Consider the following 26,576-nt stretch of genomic DNA (forward strand, 5'->3'; position numbering starts at 1 on the left):
GAAATTAAAAGCAACCAGAATCTTGCTGATTAGTTCCTTAATTCTTACTCTGGGACGTGGGAAACCAGAAAGCTTCAAAGAGGCCCTCATCTCTTTCAAGTTACAGTTGCCCCCCTTATCTGCAGGGGATGCATCCCAAGACCCCCAGTGGATGCCTGAAACCACAGAGTACCAAACCGTATATGTACTGTTTTTTCCTGTGCATACATATATACCTATGATACAGTTCAATTTATAAATTAGCATAAGAAATTAACAATAAATCATAATAAAATACAATTGTGACAACATACTATAATAAGTTATGTGATTGTGGCACTCAGTAAAATGAGGATTACCTGAACACTTGTAAGACCTGTTTATTTAAACAAACCAAGTGTCAGGAGATCAGACAGAAAAAGGGGCTTGTAGACCTAACTGTAAGAAGTGTGGCTTTTTCTACGTGAGACGAGACACTACTGGATAGTTCTGAAGAGAATGGGGGGGGGGGGTGGTTGGCTTTAGGCTTTGAAAGGATCATGCTAACTGCTGTACTGAGAACAAAATGAAGGTTAAAGGTGGCTGACATAAAATCCTAGTCAAAGGTGACAGTGGCTTGAACGAAGGTGCTATCAGTGGAAATGGGAAGAGTGGTCATATATTTTGAAGAGACTGAACAGGATTTGATGACCGATTGGGTGTGGGCGGGAAGAGTTGCTCAGCTGGCCTCTGCAGTGGGAACGATGGAGTTGCCATAAACTGAGCTAGAGGTTGTAGGCAGAGAAGGGTTTTGGTTTTTTGTTTGTTTGTTTTGGAGGGGAGGCAATCAGTTTAGTTTTGGACAAAATAAAATGGAGAGGTCTATTAAACACCCAAGTAAAGATGCTGAGGTACTTGGATATACAAGTGTGGATCTGAGACTAGGGAGTTGTGAGCATATTTATCATATCTAATGTCATAAAAACTGAATGAGATCACTAAGGGAGAGAGGAAAGAAACAGAAGAGGTACGGGAGTCCTGGGACATTCCAATATTAAGAGGTCAGTGAGCAAAGGAGATGGGGAAGAGTGACAGTAGCTAGGAAAGACCAGGAAAATGTGAAGTGTTCTGTAACACTAAAGAAACAAGTGTAACAAGTGAAGGAACTGTTACAGGGCGGTGGGAGTAATCAACTGTGTCAATTGCAGCTGATGCAGCTAGAGATGAAGACTGAGATCAGGCCCTCGGATTAAGTAACAGGGAGAACAGTTTTGGTGGAACTCTGGGGGCAAGAACTAGCTAGAACATGAGAGAAAAAGGAACTGGAGCTGAGAAGGGAGTACTCTTTCAAGGATATTTTCTGCACAGAGAGCAAAAATAAATGGGACAGTAGCTAGAAAAAGAAGTAAAGTCAAGGGTTGGTTGCTTTTTTGTTTTTGGTTGTTATAGTTTAAGATTAATTTGAAGCAAATAAGCAAATATATTAATTTACACGTGAACCGTAACAGGTAAACACCAGGAATAGTTGTAACAGATCAGTTCTTCCCTCTTCTCTGTTGGAAAACCATTTGGAAAGTACAATTCAAATCACGAGATTATTTCATGAGCATTGATAACATTGATAGCACTGATGCCCAGTTTCTAAGGGGACAGGCACAAGGCAGGTGCTCAACAGATATTTTTAGAACTAATGAGAAAGGTCACCGTGGCCTTGGGGTTAGGTAAGGAAAGCAAATTAAGTCATGAGAGGTGATGCAGCAGAATAGGCAGGTTCATGGAACTTGAGTTTGTAGTGAGGGTAAAAATTAGCTTCTACAGCGGAAGCAAGAGAAAAAAATAACAGGAAAAGGAAGACATTGTCAGAGGAAAGCTCTCAAATACCACTTTCTCCTTGAAGCCTTTTATAATCACTCCATGTGACCACTCTCGAGGCACTTATACTACAATGTAGGTGCTATTATCACCTTTATTTTACACATGGGGAAATCAAGGCACAAGAATGAACAACTCGCCCAAAGTCACATTGTTATTAAGTGGATGAGCCAGGATTTGAATCCAAAGATATTAAGGAACTTATCCTGGGACCACGCAGACATTCTTTTATTCAATAAATATTTCACAAGTTTCACTACATTCTAGACAATGTGCTGGTGCTAGGGATAAAAGCGAAGGGGAAAGCTGCTGGTGAACAAGGCAGACATTGTCCCCACCTGCACAGACCTTCCGTGAATATTAAATTCCAATTATGATAAATCAGAAAAGAAAATGTTAAGTTACAGTTAGGTAGGAGGGATGGGTGCCAGAAAAGAATTCCAGGGGAAAGGGAATGGCATGTGTCCATAACTAGAGGTGAAAGCCTACAGTAGAAAAAAAAGAGAGAGAGAGAAGGGCCTGTAAAAAATAAAAAAGATTAATGTGGTTGGAGTGCAGAGGGCTAGAGAGGCTGGGGAGAATGACAAGCCTGTAGAGGGCCTGGTTTCCATGATAAGGAACTTAGGCTATATTCAGTGAGCAAAGGGAAGCCACTGAAGGATCTCAAGCAGGGTAGTGACCTGGTCAGATTTGTATTTTAAACGTTACTGTAGCTGCAGTTTGGCAGATGAATAGGAATGAGCCAAGAATAGTTTTGTAGGCCCTGGATGGTTGTTATTTGTAGTATTTCAAGCAAGAAATGAAGGTGGCTTAGACTGACGTGGGATGTGGAAAAGTGGCCACAGTCCAATTTTTTAAGGCACACAGGTGATTCTGATGTGTCAGAAGCATGTTGGGTTTCTGGCTTGAGCTGACTAGGTAAGTAGGATGCCCTTTACTGACCCCAGGGCAGTGGGAGGAAGGTTTTGTAGGGAATATACAGTTTGAGTTTGACATACCCCAGTCATCCAAATACTGTAGCAATGGCAGTTAGAAATATGAATCTAGAGTTCAAGAACAAGATCTAGATTTGAGCATGGGATGGAAAGTCTTTGGCAGAGGGTATGTGAAGCTACTGGAAGAGAATGAGACCAGGTAGGATATGGTGGGACTCAAGAAGAGGGCTCAGCTCAGTAGGATTCCAATATTTAAGAGTTGGATAGAGGAGGAGAAGCTGGTTATTGAAAAGCAACCAGAGCCGTGGCCAGTGTGGCTTGGTTGGTTGGGGCGTCATGCCATGGACTGAAAAGCTGAAGGTTCTGTTCCTGGTAGGGGCACATACCAAGGTTTCCAATTTGATCCCTGGTCAGGCACGTGTGAGAAGGCAACCAATCAATGTTTCTCTCTCTCCCTCTCTAAAAAGCAATGAAAGTGCTGAGGGTGGGGGGTATAAGGGGACTAGTGGTAATGTAAAAAAATATAATAAAGATTATATATTTAAAATAATAATTAAATAAAATACAGGGTCCAGCATAACAAATGCCCTTTTGTATTACAAAATTATAAGCGTGTAATTCTGTAACATAACAATATCACACTCAAGCACAGCATATGATATTTTAGGTGAAAAAAACAAAATGAAAAAATGTTCTCAGATGAAAATTAAAAGACAGCGTCCAACCACAGGAGACAACTTTGATATAAGAGCAGAGTAGTGTCAAATGCTCTAATAAAATCTTGTAAGATGATGACTGAAGCCTGTCTGTGACAAATGAGAGCTGCTTCAGGTGAATGGTAGGAACAGAAGTCACACTGGAAAGGGTTAAGAAGTGGGACGTGAGAGAATGCCCATGGGGTGAGGGACAACTGGAATCACAGTTGGAGAGGGACTTAAGGAGAGAAACCTTTTTAAAGAAATGAGAGACGTGAGCGTGTTAAAATACTAGACGGGAAAGCTAATACAGTCGGAAAGGTTGAAAAATAACAGAAGGTGGGTATTCTTCAGCCCAAAGTCCCCGAAAGCAGGTGATTGATCAAGAGACCAGGAAGGGCGACCGTTTCTTTGTAACAGGAAGCCAGTACGGGGCGGAGCTCCGATTTCTACCTTCTGGGCGCGCTTCCTAAAGGGCAGGTTTGCTTTAACCGGCAGAAAGAGAATTATGAAAGAGGACTGCAGAGTTCCATAAAAAGAATGAAAAGTCAGTATCATGACCTTGGGTGACCTATGAGAAATTTCAGTAGCCTCGAGGCAACGGAAGTCACACTGGCTGGTTTAGGGTGGGAGTGGGTGGTGAAGAAAAGGGTGCAGGGGGTGCAAACCGCTGCTGTAGAAAACCGGCTGTGACACAGGATGGTGCCAGAAAAGAGGCGGGCAGACATTTAGAAAAAGTGTCCGAGACACTGGGTCAGAACAGATCATTGTTCAGAGGCTCTGGATGACCCTCTGCAGAGGCTGCCCACGCAGCCGGTTGAACCCCGCGAGGTGCCAGAAGTCCCCACCCCCCACCCCCGAAATAGAACAGTCCTGCGAGCGGCCGCCAGGTTTCTCAGCTGATTCTCGGAGCCAGACTGCTGCGCGGCCCAGAAAGGCGGAAAACCCTCCCCGCAGGAGCTCCGAGCCGCTCTGGGGCTGCACAGCAGCCTCGCGTTGCAGCCCGGCCTTGCCCTAGGCGTTCGGGGCGTTTGCAGAGCCGCAGCTGACTTCCACACTCAGCCGCGTCCCCGCAGCGTTCGAAACTTCCCGGGCCGACCGCGCTCCGAAGCACCGGCCCGGCAGGCCGCAGCCGCCCTAGAGCCCGCCGCTTACGGCCGCAGAGCCAGAACCGCGCGGGGGTTTCCATCCAGTCGTTCACACCCCTCGGGAATTCCCCACCCGGCCACACGCGAGCCCCACTTCCTCCTTCAAGTTTCCGCCGCCAGGTTTCCTCCATCACAACGGCGCGGCGGGGCCTACATCCCTCCTCCCCCGGCGGGTTCCAGCCCACCTTCGCCGTCCCATTGCCGGCGGAACCCCTTCGCCTCGGCCGAAGGATCCCGAAGAGCTTCGGCAAGTTCCGCCTCCAGGGCGGGGGCGGGGCCGCTCGAGCTCCTCCGGGCCGAACTCGGCTGTTTCCGTGCGCAGCCGTTGCGCATTCGGCACTGGGCGGCGCTGGCTGGCTCCCTGGCTGCGGCTCCTCAGTCCGCGGCGGCTGCTGCTGCCTGTGGCCCGGGCGGCTGGGAGAAGCGGAGTGTTGGTGAGTGACGCGGCGGAGGTGTAGTTTGACGCGGTGTGTTACGTGGGGGAGAGAATAAAACTCCAGCGAGATCCGGGCCGCGAACGAAAGCAGTGACGGAGGAGCTTGTACCACCGGTAAGAGGAGCAGGAGGAGGAGGCAGGAGCCGGAGAGAGCCGGGGGGACGGAGGGGGGACGGGGAGGCGCCGGACACCCGCGCTCGGGGCCTTCCCATCGCAGGAGGGGCCGCGGTAAAGATGGAGCCTCCGCCCGAGCCCCACAACCTCGCCGCCGCTCGCAGCGAACAAAGAATAATGGCGGCGGACTGGAGCCAGCGGCGGCCGGGGCGGCAGCCACTCTGCCTGCAGCCAGCGGCGGCGCTCATGGCGGGGGGCGGCGGGCCGCGGGCGGGGTGGGAGCCGGGGCCGGGGTGGCGTGCGGGCGGCCGGCCGCGGCGAGCAGGCGCCCGCGTTCCCGCCGCCGCCGGATCGGGCCGGGCGCGGAGCCGGGGACCGGGAGCCGCCCCGGGGGAGGCCGCCCGCCCGGCCCGATCTGGCTGGGCGCTGCTGCCCCCCGCGCCGCCCCCGCCGCCCGCCTCGCCCCCGGCCCGGCCCGGCCGTCCTCCTGGGCAGCGCCGCCGGGGTGCCCGCGGGGGGTGGAGGAGGAAAGAGGCGACTGTCGAGGGCAGGGGAGGTGAAGGTGCCTGCCTTCGCGGCAGCCTCCGTGTCCGCCCTGCCCGCTTCGCGAGGAGGAGCGCGGCAACGTCTGACCTACTCTTCTCCGCTCTCTTTGTGCAATAAAGTTCGAAACCAAAGGTTTCTTCTCGTGCTGTATTTTATTCCTGCCCTTTCCCTTGCTCCCACTCCATTGGGGAAACACCGTTTTTTCCTCCATAGTTGAAATGAGGAGGGCTTGTGCATTTTTAGATAATTTTGACTCTTTCCCTCACTCTTTCTTTTTTTTTCAAAGTCAGTAGTCATGGAAATGCATTCTTTTTTGGGGAGGAAGGGGGTGTTAAGAAAAAACATTTGCAATAACTTTAAAACTGTTGGGATCTTGTAAAAGGGAAGCTGGTGTTTGAAAACAGTTTCGCTTTTAACCCTTTTCAATAAGGTAATCACTTGAGATCTATCATTATGAAACACTTCGTTTATACTCGATGTACTTTTGCTTTACATCACTTTTTATATTTTTTTGCTAACCAAGCCAACGGCGTTTGGGTCCTCTGGATCTCTGCACCCCACCTCCTACCATTTTCCCACCTATTTCTGTTTAAACATTAGTACTAATTAGTACTATTAGTACTAATTCCAAAAATAGGCACTTAAAAATTTCATTATTTGTCTTCAATGCGGTGGTAACTCCAGGCTGAGACTGACAATAATTTAAGCCACAAGGCTTATTTTTCTTTGCCTATTAGGAAAAGGCACAGCACAAAAGTCATTGACACATTAAAGATTAAAATAAAAACTTTTGAAGGACCTGCAATATGACCTATTTAAGTTCGCCATACCTTAAGTTAGAATATCATTCTGGCCTTAACTTACATCAGTTCTCCTTACAAAGGTTTAGTATAAAAGATGATTTTGGTTGCCAGCTATTAAAAGCTTTTTACACTCACTGCTTGTTTCCTGATGTAGAGTCAAAACGGTTATTTTTAGGGGTACAAAAGATGAACGGATTATTTATTTTAAAAATACTTGGTCTGTCACAGTATGAGAGAATTGTGGTTAATACATACAAGGATTCTGATTAGGAATAAATACTTATTGGCGGTGGAAACACTGTCTTGTTTTTCTGTAGCTAAGTCACTTTTCCAAAACTTTGTTGTATTGCAGGTTTTTAAAAAATTACATTAGCAATTTGTCACTGATGAAAAACTTAAGATGCAATAAAGAGTTTTTCCATAAGGATTGGTAAGATGATTTTATTGCTAAACACTGACAAAGACACAGTACTGATGGTGCTATAAATTAACTGTTTTTCCTTGAGAAAGATTTTCTGCAAGCCAGCAGCATCAGTTGAGTCCATCTTCCCCCTACAGAGAATATAGGACAGTAACTCTTTGTGAAATTTCTTTTTAAAAAAGTTTCCTGATGGATTCTTTCTTCAGTCTTACCCCAAAGATCATTTCAACTTTGTTTTATTTACAAATTCGTAATCTGCAATTCATAGCAATTCAAGGTGAAACTTGTCCAGCTTTTATATTCATTAATATTTGAACACTCACTTGGAGCATGGTACTAAATTATACTGTTCCCCCCTCTCAGGGATCAGTAAAAATTACAGTTAATCTGCTTGAACTTTATTTAATGGACACGTGTTCAGAAAGTTAATGAATCTTTGACACAAATTGAAAATGTTAAAAGACACTTCATGTGATTTAAAACTCTATAGTACCCTTGTTGAATTACTTTTTTTTCACATAAGAGCCCAAGGAAATTTAGAAACCTGATCCATAAAAGGCACCTTCCTTTTTTTGTTTTCAAAATTTATTTTCTTGATTAGATCTGATAAATAGAAGTTTTTTGTTCAGAGAAGTAGCTTTATCTTGTCTCGTTCTAAGATACTGGGTTTTGTTTTTTTGGAGTATAATATGGTTATAGTAAAACCAAGTACGAGGTGAGGCAAAAGTAGGTTTACAGTTGTGAGCACATGAAACAGTTTATTGTGTTATCTGTTAATTATTGTATTGTTTTCCTTATTACTAACTGTAAACCTACTTTTGCCCCACCCTATATGTATTTCCCACTTCACTTCAATTTAAAAATCTTCCACAGTAGAAAAAATTTTCTTGTAACTTAATGTTTACAATGTATCACTGAAATTTACAATTTTATTTAATCAGTACCTCACTAGATACATACACTTGTTTATAGTAGCCTGTGACACATTCTTATAAGTCTATCTTTCTTGATGTACAGTGTCAGTCCCAGTGATGGCCTTTTTATTGAAAGAGCTCAAATCTGAATGTAAGGATATAATAGATAGGGGATGGAAAAAAGGCTGGATTTTTTTTTTCCCCTTATGTGTGAACTTATTTCTACTACAGCATCACTTGAGACAACAGTTGGTGGTAATTAAAATATTTAGTTAGCGTTTACTGTGACAGAATGTACTTAGTGGAAAGAGCATTAGAATTGGAATCCCTGCTGTCACTACTGGTCATGTGCCTACCCTCACGGAAATTAGTGAGTTACTGGAAGTTCCTTAAAATCTTTCTCAGCCTCAGTTTCCTTATTAAGTTAGAATAGTCCCCCCTATTTGATAGGGCCATGAGATAAAGCACCTCCTTAGGGACTCAGCGATAAGCACTCATTTTAAAGCTTTATTTTAACTTCCTAGCTGTGGGAACACTGGGCAGGTTTCTTCTCCATACTTCAATTTGCTTGGTCATAAACGTACAATATCCACCTTGTAGAAATGTGGGGTGAAATAAGTTAACACATATTAAATGGCAGGCATTTCACAAGTACTCAACCAATGTTTACTATTTTAAAATTATTCATAATTAATATTACTATGTTTAATACACTGGAGCAGAAGTTGCAGCAAATCCAAAGATGAATTACACTTTTATTTCTATCCTGAAGGAACTTGAGGACGCCATGACTAATAAGGCAGAATATTGTCATAATAAAGCAATCAAAGGAAAGATCATACTTGGTGAAATAACGGAAAAGAGGAATATTACAGTTTTATATTTCCAATTTTATTTTTTTAATAAGTAATTCAGATAATTCATAATTCAAACCATAAAATATATGGGAAAAGTCCAGTGCACATGTGTGTGTCATCCCCTACCCAGTGTTCCATGTGTTACCAATTTCTTATCCTTTCAGAGGTATTCCATCCATACACAAGCAAATATGTGTGTAGTTTGCCCCCATTTTTATACACATGGTAGTGTAACACATACACTATCATGTATCTTCTCTCTCACTTAATATCACTTAGCAGTTCGTTCACAAAAAAAGAGCTTTGTGCTTTTTTTAAATTATGAGGCATTTCATCATGTAGATGTACCTGTATTTATTACCCAGTTAGCAGATTTTATTTTTTGGTTTTATGTGACCCCAAAGGAATATGGCATTATGCCTTTATTTCTTTAAATGAAAGATACTTCACTTGAGTGGGAGATAGCAGTTTGTAACAGGAAATTGCTGATTTGACCTGCCTCATTACCTTTTTATCCTTAGTGCATGAAAAGGCAAGTAAGCTGTGTAAGAGTTAACTATGAAAGTGAATTTAGTCTGAATTTAACTTCTATTGAGGTTCTTACAGTCCTAAATAGACTACTACCTCCTTGTATTACTGTTTCAGCCAAAAAAGTCTCAATAGTTTTTTCTCTAAATGAGAAAACATTGGTGTTGTTCAGTCCTTGTTTTTTTAAAGCAGGCTATTTTCATGGGATATTATAATCCAGTAATCCTGATAAGTGTACTAGCTTTCTTCCTGTGTTTATTTTTTACATAGTCATTAACTTAATCTTTGGTGATTTTCTAAATTTTTTAGTATAGTTATCACTGAGATTTATATTTTATACCTACATAAATAGTGAGTTTCACCTGATTCTGTACTGAGACTTTACTGCTTAGATGATCCTCCCACACTGCCAGCCCCCTGCCCCCCGCCCCGGAAGTCCTTGGTCAACCAATTGGAGGTAATACTTCAGCTAGGGCACAAAATAAGCTTCAGTATCTCTCTTTTTCTTTTTTGGCTCTTCTAAGCAGCATTTAACCATTTTAAATAAACATGCTATTAGTGTATTTATCTTTAAAATACACCTGCTATAAACTTTTTACGTTGACTAAACTTGGAAAGAAAATGATAACTAATAATCCAGCACCAGGGACATAGATAAGCTTCTTATCTTTCAAAAAACACATCATTAATTGAAGCTGTCGTGGTGTATCTCATTCTTTGTATGCTCTAGTTGACAGTTACATGTTCTAAAGTTTTTAATGTAAAATATCGCCTTACTACTATTTTGAGGATTTATTAGTATTTCATATAAAATACTAATATGTGCTTTTTGATTTTTTTACCTGCTCAGTGACTGAAATGTTTACAAAGCACTTTTTACAGATTTGGGGCGATAGAGATAATGAAAGTTTGTAAAGGCAGAACATTTTTCTTTGGAACATATCTGTACACTACCAGGGAAGTAAGTGATTTCTCAGGGAGTCATGGAACAGTGGATTACCTTTTGTGGGGATGGGGGTGGGAGCAAAGATAATGAACTAAAGTAACAGACTGATAATGTGAAAATGGCTGTTTCCCTCTGCCATTTAATACATATGCTAACTCAGTCATTATGTAGAGGTTAGCCCTGGTCAAATTTCTGAAGTCAGAAGAAAGTATGGTTTTAAACTTAATCTACACTATCATATCTGTAAATACAGGTTTTTGAGACATAGTTGAAACTTAGATAAGGGTAATCATTTGTTTTTCTTACTCAGAATGCTTCTCTCCCCTTAAAATATACACACAATTTTCTCCTGTTTTGTTTTGCCTTTTTTCTTAGCTCTGCCAGACATGGCCCTGTGAAGATGTTTTGTTACATTTTACCCAGAGTTTTGTTCACCTGTCCTACTAGGTTACCAAAAAGAAGGGGGGAAAAGATTAACCATTTACATTCTGATGTTTATCCTAATAGAGAAGTAAAAGACAGTATTTTATGTTTTCAGTGATGAGAAATTACCTCACATATTTATTCTTGAGGCTAGTTACATGAATCTCAAGTTTAAAAGAAAAAAAAAGAAAGTAGGGCTTCTTGAAAAACTTTGAAATACCTGAGTTGCGTCTCCTCAGGGCTGAGGTGAGGTAGTACAGGAGTTTACCATGTGTGAGATGGACTGTCTGAACAAAGATGAAAAGGACTCAGGAGTTTTCTTCCTGCTGCTGGGTTAATCTAGGATCGCTGAGGAATCTAACAAGGGGCAAGGTTTGGAATGTAAGAGATCGATGTTGAGGGTTTGCGCCCCCCCCCCCCCGCAAAAAAAAAAAAAAGGAGAATTAAAAACTGACATTTGGTTGGAGAAGAAAGAATTAAGCAGAAGTTAAAAGAGCCAAGTAATGGCTAGAGTGCAGGGCGAGTCTAAAAGTTAACTTAGGCCGATAGTAATTGTGCCTTTACCAAACATTAGTGAGTCTTCTCTAAAATTAATATTTCTTTAAGTGTATTCCTAATGAGCTAGTTGTCTGCATGTGAGTTTCTGGTTTATTTATATATTCATATTTATATTTATATATTTATATGACAGTATAGATGTAGCTAAAAATGTAGTTCAGCTGAAGCTGATAACCATTATTTTTGAGGGTTTTTATCCCTATTTGTGTAAGTGATTGGTAGTAGGAGACTGAGAAGTATCTTGTCTTTTTATTATTGAAGTAAAAATTGTTGCTTGTTCTGACTCTGTACTCTTAAAAGGGTATTATTTTTATAGCATCAGCAGCTTTATTGTTTGCACTGACCAGTAATAGTAATATCTTGGTTTTACTTAACTGGCATTTATCAATCTAGGTATTTTTATAGTTGGTGGGATAATCATAAGAAAATTTAATCAGTTAAGTATTTTTGTATGTATTAAATGAAGGATTGTTCTAGTTTCTATAAATAATAAACCCTGATTATGTGGCTCCAACCCTCAAGGTGTAGTTGAGGTGATGAAAACAATGTAAGAGAATTTAAACATGGCAGAATATCAGCTTTCACTATTGTGTTAAAGGGCTGTAGGAGCTTAAAAGAGGCAATTTAGTGAGGGAAAGTTTTGTGAGAAAGAACTTGAATTGCATACTGAAGAACTTGAATAGGTAGAGATAAAAAGGTGTGTATTCTATCTAGGTGGTGGCATGGACACTAGAAAGGAAGGCATGGAAGTAGAGTGAACCTAGTGTGCTCACAAGTTGGTGAAGAAAGTATTACATTAACTATAAATTCACGTAATGAGGAACCCTGAGTGTGAGGCAGGAAGTTTTAAATTTCATGTAAGAGGAGGAACAGTATAAACAGGAATGACATAAAATGGGCTAAAACATAGATTTCCTGACTTACAATACTCTCTCCTTTGTGGTAGATTGTATTACAGTTTAAAAATTGGACATCATAGGTTGTTTTTTTTTTTTTTTGCAGCTTTATTGAAATATTCACATACATTATAATCTACCAGTTTCAAGTGTACAGTTCACTGGTCTTTAGCATGTTCACAAAGTTGAGCATCTGTCAGTTTTAGGACATTCTCATTACCCCCCAAAGAAACCCAGCGTCTAGTAGCCATCACCCCTCAATCTCTGCATACCCCTAGCACTAGCAACCACTATGTCTGCTTTAGAGATTTACCAATTCTGGTCATTGCATATAAATGGACTTATGCAATAAGTTTTTCATTGTGATGAGCTTTTTTTACTTAGCACAGTGTTTTCAAAGTTCAAGTTGTTGTATGTGTCAGTACTTCATTCCTTTATATTGCTAAATAATACTACATTTTATGGATACACAACATTTATCAATAAATTCATGGACATTTGGACTTTTTGGCTCTTTTGAACAAAGCTTCCATGAATTTTCATTTATTGCTAATGTTTTTATTTTCCCTGGGTATATGCTTAGGAATTGAATTGTTGCATTATATGGTAACTATGTTTAACCATTTGAGGAACTTCCGTACTGTTTGGCAAAGCTACTGTACCTTTTTACATTCCTGAAGCAATGTATGAGGGTCCTGATTTCTCTACATCCTTACCAACACTTGGTATTATTTTTCATTATAGTCATCTTAGTGGGTGAAAAGTGGTATCTCGTTGTGGTTTTGATTTGCATTTTCCTGATGATTAATGACACTAGCATTCTCTTCATGTACTTATTGGCCATTTGTACATCTTCCTTTAAGAAATGTCTATTCTGATCCTTTGCCCATTTTTAAATTGAGTTAATTGTCTTTCTGCTGAATTGTAGTTCTTATTATTCTAGATACAAGATACATGATTTTAAAAATTTTCTTTCATTCTCTGGATTGTTTTTTCACTTTTTTCCTCAGCCAAGAAAATAAAGGTTCAGTGATTGAGGAAATGGTGCCATACCCGGAGTCACAGGTGAGCTCATGTTCAAAGACCTGGCTCCCTGATGGCCTCTATGGGATGGGTCATATAGGGGGCTGAGGGAGTTAGGGTGGTGATTAGGGTCATGGTCTCTACTGATTGGTCGGTCATTTCACTTTCTTAATGGTGCCCTTTGAGGCACAGAAGTTTTTGATGTCGATGATTTCCAGTTCGTACATTTTTTCGTTTGTTGCTTGTGCTTTTGGTGTCCCTATCTTGGACATCATGAATTCTTATTTAATTATTACAAGCATTTTCTAAATACCCCCGAAAGCCCAGGCAAACAGGAGACCATTATTAAAGAAACAACTAAAACCACTAATACAAATTTTGACTTACACCTTGCTGCCTCTGAACTTCCCTTTATTTTGTGTCCAGATCCCTTAGTTGGAGTAACTGATGAAAAGAAGCAAAGATAAACATCAAGAATAACAACTTTAAGTGAAACATTAATAAGTGCTCTATTTTGAGAATTATTTGTTATGAGATAATTTATTATGCTGCTTGTGTGGGTGTAGTGTATGACTCATAAACTCTACTATATTTGGGGAATTCACACTTCACAAACTTTTACCATGAAGAGAGTAGTAACTCCTTGATTGTTCTTTTTTACAAATAACTAAACTGAGCCCTGAAGAATTTTAATAATTTACTTGCTGATAGAGCCTTTTTCCTGGGCAAGAAATAACAGTAAAAGCATAGCCTTCATCACTTTTTTGTAGCATTGTCTCTTTGTGAAGAAAGTTTTCAAAGCTCTGGCTTTATGATTATTAGAAATTTTATTTCTAAACAGTAGTTTTGGTTTATAAAGTTAACGTGGAGGAAGTCATTCTAGTCATGGTCTTGAAAAAATACACTGATTTTATTATTTATTACTCAAGTCTGTATCGCATGATTAGAAAGATTACCATAAATGGCCAGCCTATGCTTTCCTTTTTTCCATAATTTGTTGTATTCCTATCATTTCAAAATAGTTTATGATTTTAAATCATTGTTACTAAATACATGTTTGGAGGAATTTACAGGTAAACTGGTTACACTTGCACAACTTTTTCATATATATAATACATACAGTGTAGGGTAAAAGTAGGTTTACAGTTACTTGTATGGAGAATAATATAATAAATAATAATAGAAGAACAAACTTTTGTGTACTCACAGCTATAAACCTACTTTTGTTCCACCCTGTATTTTATTTATTATTAGCTTGTAGGCTCATTGACAGAAAGATTCTTGTCTGCTTTTTTTTAGTTCCAATAGTTTTTAGCAGAATACTTGTTGTATAGTAGGCACAGAAAATTTGTTTAATAAATGATTCCCTCTTACAGGATCACAGATTTAAAAGGCAGCATTAAAAACAGTGCTCCTCTAGAGTTGCACAGATTAAAGGAAGTGGACATACAAACTTTAGACAATTAAAACATACTGAAATTACAGATTTATTATTTAAAATCCAAGGAAATTAGTTTCATTTTCCATTACTTAAAAAGTTTTCATACTTTGACTTCTTATTAACGTTGATGCTTTGCTAACACTTCCCACCTCTGTGACATGAGAAATAGCGTGAGCTTGTATTAATCAAAGGGACCTTACCAGGAGTCACTACCAGCTTGGTAAAAAAAAAAATGGTACATCTACCTGAAAAGTTGCACTTGATGCTGATTTTTTCAGAATTAAAAATAAAGATTCCTAAATTTGAAGTGAGCCTTTTATCAAAACTGTACATAAAGTCTTTGCTGTTGTCTGTGCATTGCTTATCATCTTTATAGATTAACCACAGCTAATTTTTATTTATTTATTTAAATTTTTTTTTAAGATTTTATTTTTAGAGAGAGATGAAGGGAGGGAGAAAGAGGGGAGGAGTACACGTTGCTTCCCATATGCCCCCAGCCAGGAACCTGGCTTGCAACCCAGGCATGTGCCCCAACTGGGAATCAACCAGCGACCCTTCAGTTCACAGGCTGGTGCTCAATCCACTGAGCCACATCAGCCAGGGCAACCACGACTAATTTTTAAATGTAGTCCCAAAATATCCTTAGTGCCATGAATATTTGGGCTTTTTCTAGTAAGCAAAACATAGCTTAAAGTGGTTAGCATGTTGCTTCATAGTCCATGTAGTCCCATTGCCAAATACCAAGAATTCTTCACTTTTTATAGTATTTGAAGCTATGTGGTATAGCCCTGAACATTCTTGTAAGTATTTTAACGTCACTGGTTCTTCATCTATGAAGTCAGAGCTAAAAGCAGAATTCCTGTCTTATTCCTACTATACTGTGCTGACTCGCTTGAGGAAAACTGATTTTTCACTCTTCGATGTCTAATTTGTAAATGACTAAGAATAGTGTTTCAAATTTAGTTCAAAACAGAATTGTCAAAATAATAAATGTTAATTTTACAAACATTTTTCAAAAATATTTGGATATTTATTTCCACCTGAATAGTGATTTTCGAATAGTCCCTCAGGTTTTGTTGAGTAAATGAAATAGGAAATGGAAATGGAAATGGAATATTTACAGAAAATGGCTGTAAATATTTAACTCTGGGCACAACTTCGGTGGATCCTTAACAATTTCAGCATTGAATTAGTTCATGAAGCAGAACTTTAATTTGTAGACAGTTTCATTCTTTAGTCAACACAAAAATTGTTTTAGTAGAACAAAAATCCATTTAGTAGAACTTCATATATAGAAGTTTATGTAGGATTACTTCTTTGAAAGGCTGAAGGTGTAAAAATCTAGAAACATCATATCACATGGATGTGTGGAAAGAAAGGAGAATGGGAAAAGATGGGATAAAATGTTAATCTAAAATAATGCATAGTCCTGGTTGCTGCTTTGCTAAGCAACAGTTTTTGTCTCTTGGTTACCAGATACGAAGGCTTATTTCAGAGCCTTGGGTAGTGGTACCTGAAGGAAAACAAAGCATCTACAATTTGCCAATACTTAAAAAAAATAACAACAGCAGCTTTGGTTTAATAAAGTACTAAGGTTTCTTATTGAAAGATACTATAGAATCAATTAGTCACATATTCTAGGATGGCTGCCATAAATCATGCAGTACATTTCTATAAATCAAATAATGTTTTTCTAATTCACTTCCTTTGAGGGGACACTACCTTTCTCATAGTGCATGCTCTACGTTTAAAAGTAACTTCGTTTATTAAAAATCACATTCAAATATGCTGGTAATCACAAACTGCAATAAATTATAAAATATAAATATTGAACTTGAAAACAGTTTCTGAGTTTGATCCAACAAACCAATCAGTCAAGTAATTAATTTTATTTAATAATGTTGAAAAGATTCTCCCTTGCTGTATGCTGCCTTTTTTGGGTAGCAGTGGTTCGGTTATACTGTTGTTCACTGTTAATACAAAGAATTTAAAAAATACATGTAAACACATTTTCAGATTTTGTCTTCTAAATGATTAAAGCTTATCAATTCAAATTACAGAGAATTAACTTCATATGTAACTTTTCTTGCCTTCCTCTAATATCTAGACTACAGGCTGAGGTATGGATTTGTTCTCCAATTAAGGGAGAAAGAGCTTGGTAAGTGCACATAGAAAACTATTTTTGAAAACTATGTCAGAATTTATTTATCATTACCGGGTTTTTTGTTTTTTGTTTTTTGAGGTTTTTTTGCTGTTTCCCTAAAAATGTGTATAACTTCACTTTGTCAAGGTCTGATCAGTATAATATAATAAAGTTTTTATAGTTGAAGTTGGTATGTGTGTTGAATTGAGGGGATTGTGTGTAAATTTATATGTAGTTATGTGTACATATATACATATACAACATTTGAATATGCAGTTTATCTGATTTCAGTGGAGATAGGTTGTATTTAATACCAAAAAACCATTATTAGCATCAGGAACCTGGAGCATTATTAAGTTTCCATTATTGGTTGCAAACATCTAAGTTCTGCTAGATTGAACATACGATAAAGATAAATGGCAAGTGTTCTAGGTTAACAACCAAGGGAAAAAAATTGTACAGGGAAGAAAAGTAAAGGGAAAGAGGCAGTGCCAACTTAGCTATTAATTTCTGGAAAGCTAAAGTCTACTGTGTAGCACCTGAACATTTTAACACTTTCTTTATTAAATTAATCTTAACACTTTAGGAAATTAAGACATGTTGAAGGTGTTAAGAATGTGTTAGCAAGGCTTTCAAACAGTTATAATATCCTAAAAACTAAGTAATAAGTACCAAATAACTGTGTAGAAAGTATTATGTATTATTCAGATGTTTCTAGGTATACTTCTATAAAATATCTTTGGTAATACATTTGAGTATGACCAAATAGTTATTTAGTTTTAAAGTAACGTGCCTTTTGCGATGGTTACCCTGGAGACTTCAAACTTCTGCTTATGTGATTTCCTTAAATCCGTTGACTTTTGGATTGGTAAAGGAGTGCAGGAGGAATCTACTTGGTGTGGGATGCAGAGGAAAGTTTTTTCCTCATTTATAATTGATGTCCATTTGCATTTTAAAAAGTCAGTGCATTTATATGTTGTTTGTAATTTGGTCATAGATTTAAGGGATTAAAAAGTAGAGTAGATTCTTGGGGAGATCGGTCTATTTTTTATAAACTCAAACTAGAATGTTTAGGATTGTAAGGACTGGGGCACTTCTTTTTAAAGATGAAAATGTTTTAGGAAAAAGAACAAAGTGAAGATCTGTAGTATTCTTTCCTTTTGCTTAATGCTTGTTAGCAAAACTGATGAGATGGGCTTGCTTTCTTGTTTGATTAGCTTTAGTTAACTTGATAGAGGCAGGAAGGTACAGAAATAGTGCTGCCAGAAATTTGTCCCTGACTTGGTGTATAGTTGTGTATAGAATTTAAATGCTATTTTAAATTAATGAAGGTTTCACTGGTCAGCTATTAGAATATTAAAAATCCCTCAAACATCCTTCCCAGCTTTATTTTTTTCCACAGCACCTATCACCATCTGATTTGTTATACATTTTATTTTTTAAAAAAGATTTTATTTCTCTTTTTTTAGGGAGAGGGTTAGGGAGGGAGAAAGAGAGGGAGAAAAACATCCATGTGTGGTTGTCTCTTGAGTGCCCCACAACCAGGATCTGGCCTGCAACCCAGGCATGTGCCCTGACTGGAAATTGAACTGGCGACTTTTTGGTTTGTAGGCTAGCACTCAGTCCACTGAGCCACACCAGCCAGGGCTGACTTGTTATACATTTTACTTGTTACACTTTCCTCCCCTGCTCCCACACACTAGAGTATAAGCATGCAAAGTCAAAGATTTGTACATTTTTATTTTGTTTATTTCTTTATCCCCAGTAGTTTGAATAGTGCCTGATATATAAGTACTCAGATATGATACTATAATAGAAATACAATGTAAATGGTTCAAATTGAAGATATTGTTGGTTTTAGAAAAGTGAATCATTCATGAGTGAATTCCCTCAGGATATATTGTTATATAGAGTAGAAGTAAATCCATTGTACTACAAAAATTCTGAACCCATTACTTACCTTAAAAGACATCATTCTTATATTCTTATTTTGCTTATTAATAATTGCTGATTGCTTTGGAGTGACCATTCTGTATTATGAGTCTTTTCTCTTTGCTTCTGTACAAAATCTGACACCAGCCAACGACAGTCATTTCTCTAAAGGTCTACCATAATTTAAGCCTTTTTTCTATATTTTTCTTACCAGAAAAGTTATCCTTTCCCCCCTTATTTATCAGTACTATTGATCCCCAGTGCCTTTTTCAAATGCCCTCACTCTGCCTTTTGCAGAACATATCCTCTTCTTTTAAATGTCTTGGAAGTGCTCGTTCAATATTTGGGATGTTTAAACTGCATTTTAAACTTTTAACTATCTACTGTCTTTACTGTGTAAAGGGTACAAAAGTGATATAGCCCTACTCAGATAAGTTCCTTGAAGATTTCTAAGATGAAAGAAAAAATGTCTATCTTTGAAAATTAATAAACGGGACTTAAATTTTTAAATAACTATAATAGTTATGATAAGAGCAATATAATGAGTAAAAAACACGATCTCCAGTTGTGTTGCATTATCAAGATTTTATATATATAAATGAGTGGTAGTACTGCTATATTTGCCCACATTCAGTAGGCTCGATGACCTAGTCTTAGTCAGTCATCTTTTATCAGATATATATGGAAAATACTTCCTTTACTATATATATTATTTTATTAAGTGGCCTGCATAATATGTGTGTGTACATATATCTTGTGTCAGTTCCTAGGATCAGAGCATTTAAATATCTTTTAATCCACCTCCCTTATTACAGGTGAGGAAATTAAAACACAAAAAGTTTAATTTGTCCAACAGCCACTTGGTGACAGATCCAGAATTCCCTTTCTCAACTACTTATAGCAACATTCATCGTTTCTCTCAGGATTGGATGAATAATACTACAGGATCACTTCGCTTCTTATTTTTCATATTAAGAAGTAGAACTCAGATGATTATAGCATAATGATATGTGTCTTTCTAATTGGTTTAAATTTTGTCACTTGTTTTAGGTATCTCAGTATTTTATTTGTTATAAATTCATAATTTCCAAAGGATTATGTTCATTTTTAAGGGTAAGTCATGAAAATCTCCAAATCTTATATATTGAACCCAAATAAATTTTAATATTCAGAATTATTGGAAGAACAAGAATCAAAACCATCAAGCTAATACTAGATTTTCAGTGATTTCTAAATTCTATTCTTTTTCTAAAGTTCTGGGCCCATTATTTATACAACATTTTCTCTTGAGTTCATATAGGCATGGTCTTTTCCTTATTTTATGTTTTGCACCCATTGATTTGTGTAGTGAATTAGGTGGGACTCTCCTTTCTTCAAACGACTTTGGAAATGCACATTTTGGCTCTGTAATTAATCCTGTGTCTGTGTACTACACTGCTGGCTAGACTGCTGCAGAGTCAATAGAAAAATAAAGATTGTACACATGATACTGCAGCATCTCTTCCCTCTCCATCTGAAGATACAAACCAAAAGAACAGAAGTTTTCGAAGTCCAAAATTAATGCACCTACTTCAGATGCTAGTTTAGTCTAGTTGGGATGCTGCTACTTCAGTACCTTCTAGGTGCAAACCAAAGAAAAATGTCTGTTTTAGGTGAGTGATGAGTGAGTTTCTCATCTGATACAGGTTTTCTTTTGATTTTTTTTTTTTTTAAACTTTTAAAGTAAACTTTTATTTATTTTTCAGAGAGAGGGGAAAGGAGGAAGACGGGACTGGGGTGGGGGAGAGGAACTTACATGTGTGACAGATACATCAACATCAATTGGTTGACTCGCACACTCTTAGCCGGGGACCTGGCCCACAACCCAGGCAGGTGCCTTGACTGGAAATCAAACTGCAGACCTTTCAGTTTGCAGGCCTGCGCCTAACCCACTGAGCCACATCAGCCAGGGCCACAATTTGTTTTAAAAAGAAAAAATATTGTCTAGTTGGGGGAGGAAGGATATAAGTCACACTTCTGTCTTGAATGCAGCTATAATTAACTTATGTTAGATAATGGCTTTATTCCTTTATTAAAATACAATCATAAATATTTTCTAAAACAAAAGTTGTAATGATACCTTATGTCTCAAATGTCAAAAAATTTAAGTATCCCAGATATCAAATGGTGGAGTAAAACTATTATCAGTGACAGCTTAGGTTAGAAAAATGTGGCTATAAATAAAGTCTTTTTAAAATGGTTGCATATACTTGGAAAGGTGGCATTGTGATAATAAATTGTATTAATCTTCATTTTCATTAAAACGATGACGGGGAGAAGTAGAAAAATAAATGGATTTCTGCTCATATTTGGTTTGACTCAGTATTGTTCTCAAATGGATTTATTTACCTATGTTATTAAAGTTAGGTTTTTTATTTTCACATCTATTTCGTTCCAGACCAAAAGTATGCACAACATTTAGGGTACACACACTGCTTTGTTGTTACTGCTGCTTTCTATTACTTTTGATGTCTTTCTTAAATTTTTTCATTTAAAAGAGCACAGCTTGTAAGTATAAACTTAATAAATCATCATAAATGCTAATCAAAATTATTTGATAACTTTTAAAATAGTTACTCTTTGGAAATGTAAGGTAAACAATTTAGGCAAAAATTTAAACAAAAATAATAATTTCATGTAAAAAGTGTCTGGGATTTAAAAATTTTTTGTAAACAGGTATCTCAAAATCATGATGGAAATAATAGTTTTTGGTTCATAGTTTCAAAATGTTATCCATGATTTCTGGTATTAATATTTTTTGTATTGTACAAGTAATCCTGACATTGCTCATGGGAAGAAAAAAATAATACTAAAATATGTAAAAAGAGGTGAAAGCCATCATCCTATACACGTCTACCAAATCTTCCTCTATTTATAGCTACCACTTAAAGTTAGTATATAACCTTCCACATCTTTTTCCATGCATATAGCTTTACAACAATTTGGTTTACTTGTTTTTAACATAAATGAGGGGTCTGTTTTATAGTATGTTCTGTGACTCACCATTTCACTCTGTCTTGGAAAGCTTTATGTGTTATTACATTATAGATAGATTTCTTTTTTATTGCTGTAAATTCTTTAATGGTCCTCCTAATGGTGAACACTTGCTTCTAGTTTTTTGCTATTATAAAAAATTTCTTTGAACATATACCTTTGTGAACTAGTCAGTAATAGTTCAATAAGATTTCTTATTGACTAGTACTTTCTCTGTATTTTAGATGTTACTGTGTTAATTGTATATGTGGCAGATATTTTCTCCCTGTGCACTTGTCTTAGTGGCTTTTGCCATATAAGTGTTGAAAGTAATCATGTAGTTAAGTTGTTGATCTTTTCCTTTGTTATCTGTTTCATGGATTCTGTATTTCTAAATTATTTATATTCATTTCCAGAGATACTTTTACTTTCATTTTTAACTGATACTTGTAAAACACTTTTTTTTATAGAACCCTGTAAATGATGGCAAAATGTACTAGTATGTGATACATTCTGATGGTATGTAGTAATCATATAAGGAACAATGACAATTTTTATTATTTTCAGAGTTATAAAATAAATGTAATAAATTCTGGAAAAGCATTTGGGTTTTGTGTTATTTATGGAATCACTATGGGTAATCCTTACTATTAATAAATTCTTTTTTGACAGGTAATATGCTAGGCACTGAATGATAACAGTAGTACACAAGAAGTAATCCCATTCATTTATACATGGCTTTCCCAGTTATCAGAAAATTTCTCTAACCTTCATGTGTAGCTGCTACTAAGACGATTTCCATTTACTTTTGCTGCCATCCAGTGCCAGATTACCCAACAAATATACTAAGCCAGGGGTGTCCAACTCACGGCCCATGGGCCGCATACAACCCAACACAAAATTGTAAATTTACTTAAAATATTTTGAGATTTTTTTGTTTTCATTAGTGTTTGTGTATTTAATGTGTGGCCCAAGACAACTCTTCTTCCAGTGTGGCCCAGAGATGCCAAAAGGGTCCAAAAGTAAAAAAGGTTAACCTTAATTAACTTAACCACAATTTTGCAATTTAATATTTAAAACTTTTCATTTTGTGTGTGTGTGTGCATGAACATAGTGTTACATACTATACATAGGGGGAGTAATCAGAACACTAATGTTTTCAGTGACTGGAGCCTCTAACTTGGCTCTGTGGATAATGATCCCACCTTTCTATCTTGATACCCCAAAACCTGGGCTCTTGAAACTTGTGCTGATTTTGTCCTACCTCCAGTAATTTCCTGTGGAAGTAGCTTAAATTTTTCTGCTTCTTCCCTATGATAGGAGGGAATACCCTTACAGAATGTATCATGAAGCCCATATGTCACAGACCATGTCATCAGTTCACTTCTCTCTACCCTTGCTTCATACCTAATTGGTACAGTTTGAAAAAATTATAACTTTGCTGTCAGCCCTCCTCTTGTTTATAGGGCAGATTCATGGAAGAGAAGAAATCTCTTAATCTAGATAGAATAGTATCTCCTCAGGAAGAAATGATAAGGGAAAAAGCTTTTTCTTTTTTGAAGGGACTAAAACTTTTACAGCTCAGCAAATTTGGACAAGTTTTATTATAATTAAGCTACATTGTGTTTTAATTAGATTTCTTAGTGCATTTGCTAACCTAACCACCACATGTACATACTTATAACTTGAAATTTGCCTTTAAAGTCACAAAAGCACAAAGCACTGTAGTGCTTGTAACACTCTTCCATATTATTGTAGGTGACTAAATGACCATGGAATCTGGAGCAGAGAACCAGCAGAGTGGAGATGCAGCTGTAACAGAAGCTGAAAACCAGCAAATGACAGTTCAAGCCCAGCCACAGATTGCCACATTAGCCCAGGTATAAAATACGTGGAGAGATGCCAAGTTGCATCTCTTCCAAGAGGAATATGTTTGAGACCAGAGAATTTAGGTTTTGGGGGTTTTTTTTGATATATACATAGAATGAGCAGAGACATTCTTAGAACATCAAAATTCCTATTTTACTTAAATAGTATTAATTTTAGAAATGACAATATTCAGTAATATAAACAAAATGTATTGTTAAACACTAATACACTTTATATCACCATGATTCAGAAATAATGACATTTTAATTGATGGGTAGATTGATTGCATCTCTTAAACAAGGGAAGAAAACTTGATAATTTTTTTTCCATATCACACAGGTTTATTTCGGAACATGGAAATGCAGATAGTCTGAAAGGCTAGGTTTACATGTGCCTAAACTAAAAAAATAGGATAAGTAAATAAATTGACACACAGGAAAGTATTAAGGATGATAGTTTTTGTTTTTCGTATATTTTAAATGAAATTCATCATTCATTTTGTCTTTGAAACATTCTATATCTAAAGTTATATTCTCTCATCCTTATTTTTTATATATTTTTCCTCAAGTTTTTTTTTTTTAAGATTTTATTTATTTATTTATTTTAGAGAGAAGGGAAGGGAGGGAGAAAGAGAAGAAGAGAAACATCAATGTGTGGTTGGCTCTCATGCACCCCCTCCTGGGTACCTGGCCTGCAACCCAGGCATGTGTCCTGACTGGGAATCGAACCAGCAATGCTTTGCTTCACAGTCTGGAGCTCAATACACTGAGCTACACCAGCCAAGTATTATATTTTATTAACAACTATTTGAATATATATGAGAAAGGTGGTTAATATAAAAACCAAATAGCAAACAAACCTGCTAGGTAAGAGTATGATATTGCCTCTTTCAGGTGAAGGCTCCCAGGAGAAAGTAATCCTAGCAGAGGCTCTGGAATGTTTAGCATCAGCTTTCCAAAGAGTTTTAAAGCTCTCCCAGGGGCCAGAGGAGTCACTGAGCAAGAATAGGGTCTTGGCAAATAGAGGGTCAACCACAGATAGAGTTACCACTGAACTAAAGTGTGGGCCAAAACTGGACCTCCAGCAGAAGGAGTGGGCAGCTTTGTTTTCTCTTAAGATCACTAAGGCTCACCTCCAGCCCTTAGGAAGAAAAGACACTTGGGGATGAAGTAAATGTACTCGGATGAAGCAGGTGCAGGAACAAAGTGGGAGAGCCAGGACTTGATCAGTACTTGGTCAAGGAGAGCATACACTAATAGGAATCTGGGCTCATCCAAGCATTCAGCCCGCTGGTAAATTATAACACCAATGGTGATTTTGATGGTGACAGCCTTCAACGTATCTTTCTCTTGTGTCACACTGTTCTCTGGTCCAGTTGTCCTCTAAGTCTGCCATATAATATCATTCTGGAAATTCCTTCCCCCCTACTGACTTTCTCTTGAGAGTTTTGTGTTCTTTAGATAGTTAAACATGTTCTTCAGTGGTTTCTTGAACAAAGTTTAGGTAAAGAATTCTTTATAAAGAAATCGTTCTTCTTTCAAATTTTGAATTTTGAATTTTGAAGTTGATCTAGTCAACTTCCAGTGTTGCTGTTTGAAAGACTAAATACATTTCTTACTTTGTATCTCTGGTATCTTATAAAAATCTTGTCTGTGACCATACTGCTTCATTATCTCATTGTCAAGTTCATAGGACCTTGATTTGAATAATTTTTATCCATTTTCCTACGTATTCAGAGGGTTCTTCTGTAGTGGAAACTCACGTTTTCCACTACAATTTGTTTGGTGATTTCTCTCTTTTATTCTCTAGGATCCTTGTGATACAAGTGTTATACCTGTAAGACTCTTTATCTGATTTCCTCATCTCTTTCCTGTTTTTAATCTCTTTGTCTTTTTGTTCTGTTTTCTGGGAGATTTCCTCAAATTCACATTGCAACCTATCTGTTGAAACTTATTTATACTGTCATGTTTCTAAGAGTTCTTTTTGTTCTCTGAATAGTCCTCTTGTGTTTATATTTCACAAAGGCAGTATTTTCTATCAGAATATTAATTAGATTTTGGGTTTTTTTTTTTTTTTATGTTTTCTTCTTCCCACATAGGTTTTTCTCTATCGCTTTTTCCCCCTTTCCATTTGTTCTGGTCTCCATCTTCCTTATTAGAAACTTTCCTCAATAATTAGTGGTTGTCTGCTCAGGTTTAAAAGTAGGGGACCAAAAAGCTCTGGATACGTTTGGGGTCTAACATGAGTTGTGAGCTTTACTTAGGTTCATTGTGGCAGATTCTTCAAGTTTTTCTTCTGGCCCTTGGTGTTGGTCAGGTTCCCCAGAGAAAGCTTTACTACTACCTTGCCCATACGTAAAGGCCTGGGAGCCAAGTGAGAAGAAGACTGAGGTTCAGTACCCTACCTTCAGGAACGCCTGGTGTTAGTGCCCGTCAAGGGAGGCCCTGTATCCAGAAAATAAATCTCCACTTCAGCATGGCCTATGTTAGTTGTGTTCCCCACAGGGAGTTGAGGAGGGGATCCAAATGCTTCTGAAACAGCTTCCTTATTTTCAGCTTTCCCTTTCACCCCACCTTCCAGGGTGTTTTAGATCCTGAGCCACTTAAGGATTTTGTGGTGGAAATCAGTCTGTCCCTGCCTCCTCCTCTGGAATTGCCTTTCTGAGGTCTTCCAAGTTTAATACCATTCATTCATCCGCTTTCTGGCCTCCAAAATTCTTACTCTTTCCCATTCTTCTTATGCTTGCATGGTTATACCTATAAAAAACAAAATCAGTTTCGTGAAGTTTAATTGAAGATTCAGAAAAGGAACAAAATTATATACACATGTTCAGGCTGTCATTCTTATCAAGCAGTCCTTTAGCATTTAAGACTGAAGCAGAATGGCATGATATTTGAGTTTTACTTTGTTTATTCCTAATTACGGAGGTTTTTTCACTTGTTCATCCACATTCTTAACACATATATCATACATTTTGACATAATTTCCTCATAATTTTGATGCCTGCTATTTTTTTATTGTCAGTCTTTTTTTTTAAAGATTTTATTCATTTATTCTTAGAGAGAGGGGAAGGGAGGGAGAAAGGGAGGGAGAAAAACATCATAGG

The 26,576-nt window shown here is 37.7% G+C and overlaps 2 protein-coding genes across 6 annotated transcripts in view; one reads left to right on the forward strand and one right to left on the reverse strand.

Annotated features, from left to right (window-relative positions):
• The first annotated feature begins 23,359 nt into the window (after positions 1-23,359).
• CREB1 (cAMP responsive element binding protein 1) overlaps positions 23,360-26,576 on the forward strand; it is a 39,221-nt gene continuing 36,004 nt past the window's right edge. For both annotated transcript variants that reach the window (XM_024564165.3, XM_024564167.3), the window contains exon 1: positions 23,360-23,481. In XM_024564165.3, the coding sequence (XP_024419933.1) occupies positions 23,368-23,481 (114 nt within the window). In that variant the 5' untranslated portion in view covers positions 23,360-23,367. The remainder of the gene's footprint in view (positions 23,482-26,576) is intronic.
• METTL21A (methyltransferase 21A, HSPA lysine) overlaps positions 23,479-26,576 on the reverse strand; it is a 58,473-nt gene continuing 55,375 nt past the window's right edge. For all 4 annotated transcript variants that reach the window (XR_008426208.2, XM_053919013.2, XM_053919015.2 and 1 more), the window contains one exon: positions 23,479-26,226. Coding sequence is in view for 3 of the 4 variants with exons in the window: in XM_053919013.2 (XP_053774988.1) it covers positions 26,207-26,226 (20 nt within the window). In the remaining variant the exon portion in view is untranslated. The remainder of the gene's footprint in view (positions 26,227-26,576) is intronic.

This window comes from Desmodus rotundus, chromosome 2 (assembly GCF_022682495.2).
Source record: "Desmodus rotundus isolate HL8 chromosome 2, HLdesRot8A.1, whole genome shotgun sequence".
NCBI lineage: Eukaryota > Metazoa > Chordata > Mammalia > Chiroptera > Phyllostomidae > Desmodus > Desmodus rotundus.